General features: G+C 35.5%; 1 protein-coding gene across 1 annotated transcript in view; it reads left to right on the top strand.

Moving 5' to 3' along the window:
* LOC136850106 (glucose-6-phosphate 1-dehydrogenase-like) overlaps positions 1–12500 on the top strand; it is a 67964-nt gene that overhangs the window by 12531 nt on the left and 42933 nt on the right. The window contains exons 2-3 of the mRNA XM_067123654.1: positions 415–634; positions 9851–10061. Coding sequence (XP_066979755.1) covers positions 415–634; positions 9851–10061 — 431 coding nt within the window. The remainder of the gene's footprint in view (positions 1–414; positions 635–9850; positions 10062–12500) is intronic.

The following is a 12500-nucleotide window of genomic DNA, read 5'->3' as shown; positions in this document are numbered from 1 at the left end:
AACCAGTATACCATTCTTCCCAACCCGTGATGTCTCCAACTTACAAGAAATCAGTGCCTGTCATTTTGCCTTTTTAACTATGAATCAATGCTTCACATCAATATATATATATATATATATATATATATATATATATATATATATATATATATATATATATATATATATATATATATATATATATATATATATATATATATATATATATATATATATGTGTATATATGTGTGTGTGTATGTGTATATATATATTTATATATATATGTGTGTATTTATGTATACCATATATATATATGTATTTTTATGTATATATGTATATGTATGTACTCACGTACACATGCACGCCATCAAAATGATAGTGATTTTACCACATGAACTCACGCTCAATACATCGCGTCTTCCCCCTCCTTCCAGATTCGGCAACCGGATCTTCGGCCCGACTTGGAACCGCGACAACATCGCGTCCGTCTTCATCTCCTTCAAGGAGCCCTTCGGCACCCAAGGGCGCGGCGGGTACTTCGACGAGTTCGGCATCATCCGCGACGTCATGCAGAATCACCTCCTGCAGATCCTGTGCCTGGTGGCCATGGAGAAGCCCTGCTCCACCGCCGCCGATGACATCAGGGACGAAAAGGTAACAGCCGAAGAATTTGGGGTTCAAGTTTTCAAGATTTCCTTTCTAGGGTTCCAGTATCCTATTGTTGCTTTTTAGGGTTCAAGTTTTCTAGCGTTGCTTTTTAGGGTTCAAGTTTCCTAGCGTTGCTTTTTAGGTTCAAGTTCAAGATTTCCTTTCTGAGGTCCAGTATCCTATTTGCTTTTTTGGGTTCAAGTTTTCTAGGGTTCCAGTATTCTTTTTTTAGGGTTCCATAGTTGCTTTTTAGGTTCAAGATTTCCTTTCTAGGGTTCAATATTATCCTATAGTTACTTTATAGGGTTCAAGATTTCCTTTCTAGGGTTCCAGTATCCTATAGTTGCTTTTTAGGGTTCAAGTTTTCAAGATTTCCTTTCTAGGGTTCCAGTATCCTATAGTTGCTTTTTAGGGTTCAAGTTTTATAGATTTGCTTTTTAGGGTTCCAGTTTTCTATTGTTGCTTTTTAGGGTTCCAGGTTTTCTCAAGCAAGATTTCTTTCTAGGGTTCCAGTTCAAGTTGTTTTTTAGCAATTTCTTTCTAGGGTTCCAGATTTTCAAGATTTGCTTTTAGGGTTCCAGTATCCTATAGTTGTTTTTAGGTTCAAGTTTTCAAGAGTTTCTAGGGTTCCAGTTTTCCTATAGTTGTTTTTTGGTTCAAGTTTTCAAGATTTCCTTTCTAGGTTCCAGTATCCTATAGTTTTTAGGTTCAAGTTCAAGTTTTCTAGGGTTCCAGTTTCTATTGTTGCATTTTAGGGGTATCCAGTTGTGTTCAAGATTTCCTTTCTAGGTTCCAGTATCCTATAGTTGCTGTTTTAGGTTCAAGTTTTCAAGTTTTCTAGGGTTAATTTCATTCTTTTGGTTCCAGTATCCTATAGTTGCTTTCTATGGTTCAAGTTTTCATTCTTTTAGGGTTTTCAAGCGTTTTTTCCTGTCAAGTTTTGTTTTTTTAGACTTAAGTTTTCTAGGGTTCAAGTTTTCAAGATTTGATTTCTAGGGTCCCAGTATCCTATAATTGCTTTCTAGGGTTCAAGTTTTCTAGAATTTCATTCTAGGGTTCAAGTTTTCTGTAGTTGATTTTTAGAGCTTGTTTTCTAAGGTTCAAAACTTCTAGCATTGTTTTCTAGGTTTTGGTTTTCTAGAGTTGGTTTTTAGGGTTCAAGGTTTCTGGTTTCTAGGGTTATAGGTTTCTAGATTTACTTTCTAGGGGTTAGATTTTCTAGCACTGTTTCCTAGGGTTGAAAGTATATAGATTTACTTTCTAGGGTTCAGGTTTTCTAGCATTACTTTTTAGGATTCAAGTTTTCTAGCATTGCTTTTTAGGGTTCAAGTTTTTTAGCATTGCTTTTTAGGGTTCAAGTGTTCTAGTGTTGCTTTTTAGGGTTCAAGTGTTCTAAGTTTTTCTAGGTTGCTTTCTGGGGTTCAAGTTTTCTTGCATAGCTTTCTAGGGTTCAGGTTTTCTAGTGTTGGTTGTTAGGGTTCAAGTTTTCTAGCGTTGCTTTATTGGGTTAAAGTTTTCAAGATTTCCTTTCTCGGGTTCCAGTATCGTAGAGTTGCTATCTAGGGTTCAAGTTTTCCAGAATTTCATCCTAGGGTTCAGGTTTTCCAGAATTTCGTTCTAGGGTTCAAGTTTTCTGTAGATGATTTTTAGAACTTAAGTTTTCTAGAGTTCAGATTTCCTAGCATTGTTTTCTATGGGTTTAGGTTTCTAGAGTTGCTGTCTAGTGTCCAAGTTTTCTAAGGTTTAGTTTTTCTAGAGTTGCTTTCTAGGGTTCGAGAATTAGTTGGTTATCTAGTATATCCTCAGAGAGGAGGATTTTTTCGATGAAAGTGTCCTTAACGAAAAAATAAGGGCCATTAACATTCATCAGTACTTTTAACCTCAGTCGTAATCTAAAGTAAGGTAAGGACATTCCAAGTATTCCTTTCCAAATCTGGCGTTCTTGGCTTGTGAATATGTATGCAGTAACGAACATAAAAGTCAGAATAACTTTCTAGATCTCTAGTTATCTTGTTTTTGAAGTTTCGTCTCCTTGACGGGTTAGTTTAGAAAGTGGGAGTTTCATTTAATCATTAAGTTTCTAGTAGTTGTCTAGCACATCAGTTTGTTCTCGAAATTAGGACATCGACACTGCCCTGAAATGGAAGACCGCAGTATCTGCAGAAAATACAAAACTGAGAAAAAAGGCAGATGCTGAGTTCTCCCTTGCCTTACAACTGATTTTGCAGATACTGCAAATGGGACCCCCTAAATACTCGTGGGAAGCATTGAAGATTCATTCTGAAACTGCAGCAACTTGTGTATTTTGTGTTTCACGAGCCCAACAGGTGGCACATCTCAATTTCAAAAATTTTGCAGATGCTGGAGTTTTCCATTTGAGGGCAATACAGGGAATTAGAAATGAAAGTTTTCTTCTTATAATATTTTCTAGGAATGTAGCATTATATGATTAGCCATCCTTTTTCTTTTAGCGTTGCTTTCAAGATTGCCTTTGATTTTCTCATCATTCTTTTTTGAAATATTTTCTTTGACATTTAATATTATTTGTCAGCGAAATTAGGTCATCGGAAAGTATTACTTTTACATAACGTTGGCTTTTAGTTTTCTAAAAAAAAAAACTATTTGTGCCGGCTTTGTTTGTCCGTCCGCACTTTATTCTGTCCGCACTTTTTCTTTCCACCCTCAGATCTTAAAAACTACTGAGGCTAGAGGGCTGCAAATTGGTATGTTGATCATCCACCCTCCAGTCATCAAACATAATAAATTACAGCCCTGCAGCCCGCAGTAGTTTTTATTTTATCTAAGGTTAAAGTTAGCCATAATCGTGCTTCTCGCAACGATATAGGATATGCCACCACCGGGCCGTTGTTAAAGTTTCATGGGCAGCGGCTCATACAGCATTATACGAGACCACCGAAACGTAGACCCATTTTCGGTGGCCTTGATTATACGCTGTAGCGGCTGTACAGAAAACTCGATTGTGCCGAAGAAACTTCGGCGCATTTTCTACATTTTTGTTATTGTCATTATATAAATATTTCGACTAGCATTGTTTACTAAGTGTATATTAGGTTCTCTAAATTTTCACCTTTAAAGACATTTTTCGTAAATTTCTGCGTCTATCGTTGCATTGGCTTGCACAACTTTACACTCTTGGGTGTTAATCTCGTTTTATTATTTTTATCAGAGTAAAGTCGACTTACTCTAATCTGAGTTAATGGGTGTTCATTCCCAAGAGGGCAATATTTTTTATTATTGTAATGTCTTTTAACTTTTTACCAACTTTCAGTTATAGAAATATCAACCGGTTAATATTTCTCATGTAGAGGTATAGATCCACACATACGTGTATAAAATATATATATATATATATATATATATATATATATATATATATATATATATATATATATATATATATATATATATATATATACACACACAATATCTATATATATATATGTGTGTATATATATATGTGTGTGTGTATATATATATATATATATATATATATTTATATATGTGTATATATATATATATATATATATATATATATATATATATATATATATATATATATATATATATATATATATATATATATATATATGCTGTATATATATCCTTAACTGTAACATTGTTTTATGGGAACGAATTTATAATACCTTAGTGTGTTTGCGTTCCAGGAGCATGTTTTCTATCATTGATTGTTGGACTTTATTAGTATATTTTAATTATCTTCCACTTCGAACTGAGAATCAGATTCGCAACAAGTACAAATATAACTTAATAAATCCCACTGAATGAAACGCGATTTGTATCGTACGTAAGGGCAATAAACTATACCTTTAGGCTACTCTCTCGTTTTTACCATTTATTTTTAACAGAATGTATTAAGATATTAACCTTAATAGTAAATGTATATGACTTTTTCGTGGCACGCTGTTAGATCTGTATATCTGGGCAAAGGAAACGAGTGTACAAGGCTGTATGTATTCAGCTATGAAAATACAGTTTATAATGAGATAAAATGAAGAATAACGTGCTGAAGCCTAAATAGAGGAAGATTATCTCATACTTCGTGACACAAGTCAAGCCGTAAGCAGCGCAATGCTCGATGATTATATTTGTTATGCCTTTGTACATCAGAACCATAAAGTAGCAGTTTCCTGTTTAGTTCTCTCTGCCTTTGAACACACCCACAACATGTGTCTGAATTTTTCTATTTTTTTTTTTTTTTTTGCTTTTTTATCGTAATAAACTCTTACAATAATTGAGGAACTTTTCCTTCCCTCCCCCCTCCCCTTTCCTGTAGGTGGGGCGTTTTTCTGCTGTTTAACTACAGATAGGAGTTGATTTTCCTTGTGTAACTGATGGGAAAGCTTTTTCTTGTATAACGAAGGTTGTGACTTTTTGTCTTGTAGAACTGTAGACGATGTCTTTTACCTTGAATGACTGTAGCTCTGATTTGTCATATATATATATATATATATATATATATATATATATATATATATATATATATATATATATATATATATATATATATTATGTATATATATAATATATATGTATGTATGTATTATATATATATATATATATATATATATATATATATATATATATATATATATATATATATGTATACATACATACATAAATCCGGCATTCATAACTGTATCTAATTGTTTAATTTCACTCTAAAAGATGTAACTGTTACAAGTTCCGGTCAGCAAACCACTTCACCAACGAAATTTGTCTCAAGACAGCTTACAATACAATTTAAAAACGAAGGTCTTGTGATAACATCAGGGAATCTTAAAAAGTAATCTTGAAAGGCAGTATAAATGAAAATGTTTCAGGAACGTTTTTATTACACAAATATTAGAAAAACATTTCTTCAGTCTACCCAGCGAAGTCGTTTTATCTATCTGTCACTGTTGAGAGAGAGAGAGAGAGAGAGAGAGAGAGAGAGAGAGAGAGAGAGAATGAGTCACATTGACCAAAGTTTTAATTAGAGAGTGCCTCTCATTACAGGCTGAATCTAATCAATGACTACCTCAAGGCTTAATTTCATTTTAAAACTCTCTCTCTCTCTCTCTCTCTCTCTCTCTCTCTCTCTCTCTCTCTCTCTCTCTCTCTCTCTCTCTCATCTTGTCATTCCGTGACCTGAAGGTGAAATCGTACTGGGAAAAGGAAGTTGCATCTACATAAGTACGACACAGAGAACCGTTATCTGTAGTTATACAGCGTGGATAAGAAGTATCATCTCTGTATCTCTATAGGAATATTGGGAAAAAGAAGCCATCTGTAGTTACATAGGGAAAGACAAGTCACCATCTATAGTAATATACACGCAAACTGAAGCAATTGCATTATATATATATATATATATATATATATATATATATATATATATATATATATATATATATATATATATATATATATATATATATTTTATATATATATATATATATATATATATATATATATAGATATATATATATATATATATATATATATATATATATATATATATATATATATATATGTTGTATATATATTATATAATTATATATTATATATACAATATATATATATGTTATATATGTATATATATGTGTGTGTGTGTGTGTGTGTAGCTAAAGTGAAAGCTGGAAAATGGAATAACTTCGCCCACTGCATCCTGAGAGCTGTGGGAAAATCCTGTGTAAAGTTCAAGAAGTGTCTTGATAGGTTGTGTGCCAAATATCTGAAAATTAGCGAGCAGGATCTTGAAGAATATCTAGAGCAAGTTGCTTTGCTTCAAGTGGAATATGTGTATATAATGAGATAGATATCTGCAATGGTATTGATATAATATGAGATACAGAATGTATTTGGATAAATGTGTACAGATAGTCCGCTTATCAGGAAACATTGGACAGTTTTCATTTTAATTTTTGATGAATTTTATAAAGTGATCATTGACTGTACAAGGAAAGGTGAACTGCTAATGTTGACCAGTATGCAAATGTAGACCTCTTAAAGATGATAATTGCTTGTGAATTCAAGCAAGTAAGATCAGTGAATGAATTTAAAATATAAGAGAGAATGTTTCCACCAAGGCTAGAGTTACTGGAGTGATGAAACATCACACTGGTCTAGAAACTTCCAGATAGGAAAAAAATGACAGAGAAGGAAAATATGGCAAATCCGTGTGAAGAGAGTAACCTTCGTTTCCTGGTGTGGGGGAGACGGTAGCCATTGGAAAATGGAAAAAAACTAGTGAAAAGTGCACCGAAGTTTCTTCGGCGCAATTGAGTTTTCTGTACAGCTTATAATCAACGGCACCGAAAATAGGTCTATCTTTCGGTGGTATCGGTATAACACTGTATGAGCTGCGGTGCATGAAACTTTCAGCCACGGCCCGGTGGTGGAATGTCCTACAGCGTTGCCAGACGCATGATCATGGCTAACTTTAACCTCAAATAAAATAAAAACTACTGAGGCTAGAGGACTGCAATTTGGTATGTTTGATGATTGGAGGGTGGATATTCAAAATATCAATTTGCAGCCCTCTATCCTTAGTAGTTTTTAAGATCTGAGGGCGGACAGAAAAACTGCGGACGGACAGACAAAGCCATCTCAACAGTTTTCTTTTACCGAAAACTAAAAAGGGGTTTATGAGATTGCAAGATTTATAATGAGTAAAAATATATATATTTCAATAGTAAAGAAATTTCAACATGCTCAAACTGATACATATTTTCTTCAAAGAACTTGGAATCAACCGGTAAATAATAATCCCTTTTGTTAAGTGTTTTTATCTTTTTAAGATTTTCAGTGTGATCTGATTTAGCTGCCTTGGAGTTTTCTCCTCTCTTGCTGGAAATTGTTTTGAAATTCTTTCTCTCCTTCTGTCTCTCTCGTTCTCGCGTTTGGAAGATTCGCTTGGGGGCTTGAGTAAGGAGTGTATTCATTTGAAAGAACCACGCTTTAGAGTTGAAAGCGTATTAACTTTTAAGTAATTGGCGAGCAACAAATGTACCTGGATGCAAGTCTTCCAATGGAAAAATATTTAGGTCAGTTAACTAATGCAGCTGGCCTCGTACAGGGTTAGTGCCGTCAGTGCGCCTCGTGCGGTGCACTGTAGGCATTACTTAAGGTTCTTTGCAGCGTGCCTTCGGCCCCTAGCTGCAACCCCTTTCGTTCCTTTTACTGTACCTCCTTTCATATTCCCTTCCATCTTACTTTCACCCACTTTCCACCATCTCCTGGCAATTGATTCATAGTGCAACTGCGAGGCTTGCCTCCTGGTAAACCTTTCAAACCTTTTACTGTCAATTTCCGATTCAGCGCTGAATGACCTCATAGGGCCCAGCTCTTGGCCTCTGGCCGAAATTCTATATTCAATTCAGTTCAGTTCTAATGCGGCTGGATGCATGGCTTTCAGTGGAAAAATATTTTTTACATAATTTTTTTTTTATTTCTCATGTTATTCAGAATGGAAAATTCAGTAAGCCTTGAGCCCATAAGGGTGCAGAGCGCTTATCTTTGTAGCGTCCCTTCGGCCATTAGCTGCAAGACTTTTAATTCTTTTACTGTATCTCCGTTCATATTCATCTTTCTCTTAACAATTGTTTCAGCATTATTTTCAGCGCTGAATGACCTCATAGGTCCCAGCGCTTGACCTTTGGTCTAAATTGTATGTTCCAATTCCAGGTCCAGGCCCAGATTTCATATTTCAATTCAAGGACTAAATTTTATATTCCAGTTCCTATTTCAGGCCTAAATTGTGTATTCCAGTTTCAATACAGGCCTAAATTTTGTATTCCAGTTCCAATTCCAAACCACAATTTTATATTCCAATTCCAGGCCGAAATTTTATACTCCAGTTCCAGGCCAGAATTTTATATTCCAATTCCAGGCCTAAATTTTGTGTTCCAATTCCAGTAAGTCTTGAGATCTGCAATTTGCTCTCTTTAAGCTATCTAGTCGAAGCACCGGCGGCGGGTTAATGTGCTCTTGGAACAAGCAATCCTACGAAGGTTCATTCCCTGAACATGACTTGTTCTGGAGAACGTGTTCTCAGGCACTGCAAACCGTGTCTTAAGTTATTGAGAACACTGCATTACCAGCGGGTCGTGATGTGCCTTTTTTTTTTCTTTGCGTTTTTCCGAATAGATTTTTATCGTTTTATGAGTTTTTTGTAGGCCACTACGGTTCTGTGATTGTGAACATATTTTGTAATCGTCCGTAAATTTTTTTTTTCTCGTTATACTTGAATTTTAATGTATTTTTTTAAATCTTATTTTTGTTGCGGATTTTTAATTGTCAAAACATTCATTGTGGTTAAGCATGCATAACTATTAAAACATTCCAATGTTTGATTAATATTCTTTTCATAGACTCTCTAGCTCATTGGCAATACCTGGCTTCACAACATGAACGAAATGTCAATAAAGGTCACTGACCTCGGCTAATTATATGCAACCCACGACCTTAGGTGATAAGCATCACGGATGATTGAGTTTATATTCATACTTATTTTCTTTGAGTATTATTCTTTCATGTCGAATCTTTCGCTTCCGTTACGTTACGACGTTGACCATTTTTGACGTAATGACGTTCTGTCGGAACAACGAAGGCAAAGCCAATTTGCATTTTGAAACCAGTAATGGAATTGATGTAACTGTGTACCAAAGTATTGGAGTTTTGATGTGTTTGCCATTCTCAGCGTTACTATGGCAACGAAGTAATTTGATTGTATAAGGATATTTGTTTACAATTCTGTCCCGGGCCTTGTTGCCATGATTGTATCATTGGCATTGTAGTTTTGATGTGTTTGCCATTCTGTGTTACCATGGCAACGAAGGGAGTTGATTTTATGAGGATATTTATTTATGATTTTATTCCTGAACTAATTTCCACGAATGTATTATAGATCCACCTTATTATCCTATCATTGTCACCGTCACATTATTGCACATTGCTTCACATGAATAGCCCTTAATTACATGTAATGAAGACCCTATATAACCAGCCTTATCCCCACATCATATCACATAACTTATGTAGAATTCACATACAGTGAATTACGATTCTTTACTGTCCTTAATATCATCCTTATCCTCATATCATATCACATTACTTATGTATAATTCACATACACTGAATCACAAATCCACATACACTGAATAATGACATTTCTTAACCATCCTTATCCTCCTCCTTCAGGTCAAAGTGCTGAAGTGCATGCAGGAACTGACCCTGGACAACGTGGTCTTGGGGCAGTACGTAGGCGACCCCGAAGGGGAAGGAGAAGCCAAGGACGGGTATCTGGACGACCCGACGGTTCCTGCGGGATCTGTGACGCCCACCTACGCCCTGGCTGTGGCCCATATCAATAACGAGAGGTGGGACGGCGTCCCCTTCATCCTGCGGTGTGGTGAGTGTTGGGGAAATTCTCTCTCTCTCTCTCTCTCTCTCTCTCTCTCTCTCTCTCTCTCTCTCTCTCTCTCTCTCTCTCTCCACTGAAACATGGCCTTCTTTACTAAGTACGCCTGGTAGGTCATCTTGAATGCAAGCTACTGGAGACGGGTCTGTTGAATTCGTTTTCCCAAGCGAATTATTAAATTAATAATTCAAGATTCAGACCTTTCATTTCAGGCTAAAATTTAAGGTGCGTTTTTTCTGTGAAATTCTTGTTCTTACAATTGGTTTTATCTCTGGGTTAAGAAATTGAGCTTGAAATGGACTAAAAATTATTTAACTGTAATGAACAGCCTTGTGTATGTGTATGTGTATACTTATAAATATCCACATATATTGTGTATCTCTCTCTCTCTCTCTCTCTCTCTCTCTCTCTCTCTCTCTCTCTCTCTCTCTCTCTCTGTATATAAATAGCCACATATATTGTCTCTCTCTCTCTCTCTCTCTCTCTCTCTCTCTCTCTCTCTGTATATAAATAGCCACATATATTGTGTATGTCTCTCTCTCTCTCTTTCTCTCTTCTCAGCTAGTTTTGGCCAGTTCGGGGCTTTCGATCGATTGAGAGGCATTCTTTTTCTAGTGATGATATATTTGGAGTAACGATTTTTCGTAGAAATCCCTGATATTTGCTATTCTTGGATGTCAGTGACGCAGTACGTAACAGGGCTTAATATGTAAACAAACTGTCATGGCTTCTTCATTAGGGAAATTTCAAAGCATATCCTTTAACTAGAATTACCTCACAGGAAGGTATCCCTGTTGTCATTTTTATTTTCCTTTTTAATTTTTCTAAAGAAATGTCTGATGCTTTGCGATATCAGCTTTATCATTAATTTTCTCAGGCTATTTTAAATCTGCCCATTTTAATTAAAATGCCTAGTTTCGTATAACGTGATACTTATCACTTCTAGGTATGTTTATAATTTATTTTCTGTTAGAAAGCTAGGTTAGGTTTGAATGAAAACATCACTGTTATGAATGAATATATATATATATGTTGTATATATGCATGTGTGTGTGTGTGTGTGTGTATATATATGTTGTATATATGCATATATCGTATATATTACCAGCTTATTAATTATTTTATTGTCGATATTTTCCATTTTTCTGTAGGCTTCTTAACGTAATGGGTCAAGAATGTTTTATAACTATAGGACAGGTAAAGCTATTGAAATATTTTAAACTCAGACAATTGTAATGCCAGTTTTGTCATTTAAGTTTGGTTTTACGGAGGCGTTTAAAGGGATAGTTTCACTACGACGTGGATGAAACATTAGGTTATTAATCTAAAATAATTTATGAAGTAGGTCAGTGAACCTCATATCTAGGGGTATGACTGTCTGTCTGTCTGTCGGTCCCTCAGAATGTCCTAAAGCAGTAAGGTGGCACCTCATGGACGCCCGCACGTAGGGGCAAGGGGAGCCACTCCCCCCCCCCGAAATCCTGGAAAAAAATTATATATATGTATATATATAATATATATATAATTGCTTTATTCATTAAAGAAAGTTGCTGGATCCTGTCTTGTGCTTTGCTGATAGAGTTCAGCTCCTGTTGAACATTATAAGCATCCTTGGAACACTAGTGTTCAGAGGGTGCATTCTCTGTGCATCAAAGAGGCATTGATTAAGTGTTTGAAAGACTGCCTGCATTCAGACATTACCTAGAACAGGCCGAGCTTAGGAGCTGATTCTTCTTATCAGATACAAATACATTGAGGCAACGGATATGTTCAGTCACGCGTATCACTGTCTTGTAACCAGTGACTCAGTTTTCGCACAAATTTTGTTTGCAAATATGCAAGTGTTGCAATCTAATGATGCGTTAGTCATCAAGAAAGCACCCAGCAATGGATTCCTATCTCTTTCCTTTCGACCTTCTGCTAGTATTAGAATCGCTTGCAGTTTTGTGATTGTTAACGATCTATTCATCTTTATACTTACACGCAAATTATGATATCTTCAATTTCATTTCCTCTCTCTCTCTCTCTCTCTCTCTCTCTCTCTCTCTCTCTCTCTCTCTCTCTCTCTCCTTTTCTCACCGTCAATTCTCATTCTGTATCATTTTGCTAAAATGTTGAATTCGCCTTTGCCTCCCATAAATTTGGGAAATCTTAAACATTTGGTCTGAAAATTTTGTGCACATAATTTTAAGGATGTTTTGCCAAGTTTTTCATCAGAGTGACCTGTATATGCAAGTCATCGTCGTGAACCCGCAGTAAGAGCTGTGTGAAGGTTGGCAACAATTTCGATAAAGACGTGTTGTGTCTTTCTCCAGCACTGGGAAAACTTTCTCGATAGAGTTTCTTATGCCTTGTCTATAGTTCTTGAGTTTTTTCCTCTTTTCATAAAGATCTGTTTGTTTAGTTCTCCTTAGCAAAGGGAGTCTTAGT

Source organism: Macrobrachium rosenbergii, chromosome 21 (assembly GCF_040412425.1).
Source record: "Macrobrachium rosenbergii isolate ZJJX-2024 chromosome 21, ASM4041242v1, whole genome shotgun sequence".
NCBI lineage: Eukaryota > Metazoa > Arthropoda > Malacostraca > Decapoda > Palaemonidae > Macrobrachium > Macrobrachium rosenbergii.
This window is presented reverse-complemented; position numbering and strand designations above follow the sequence as displayed.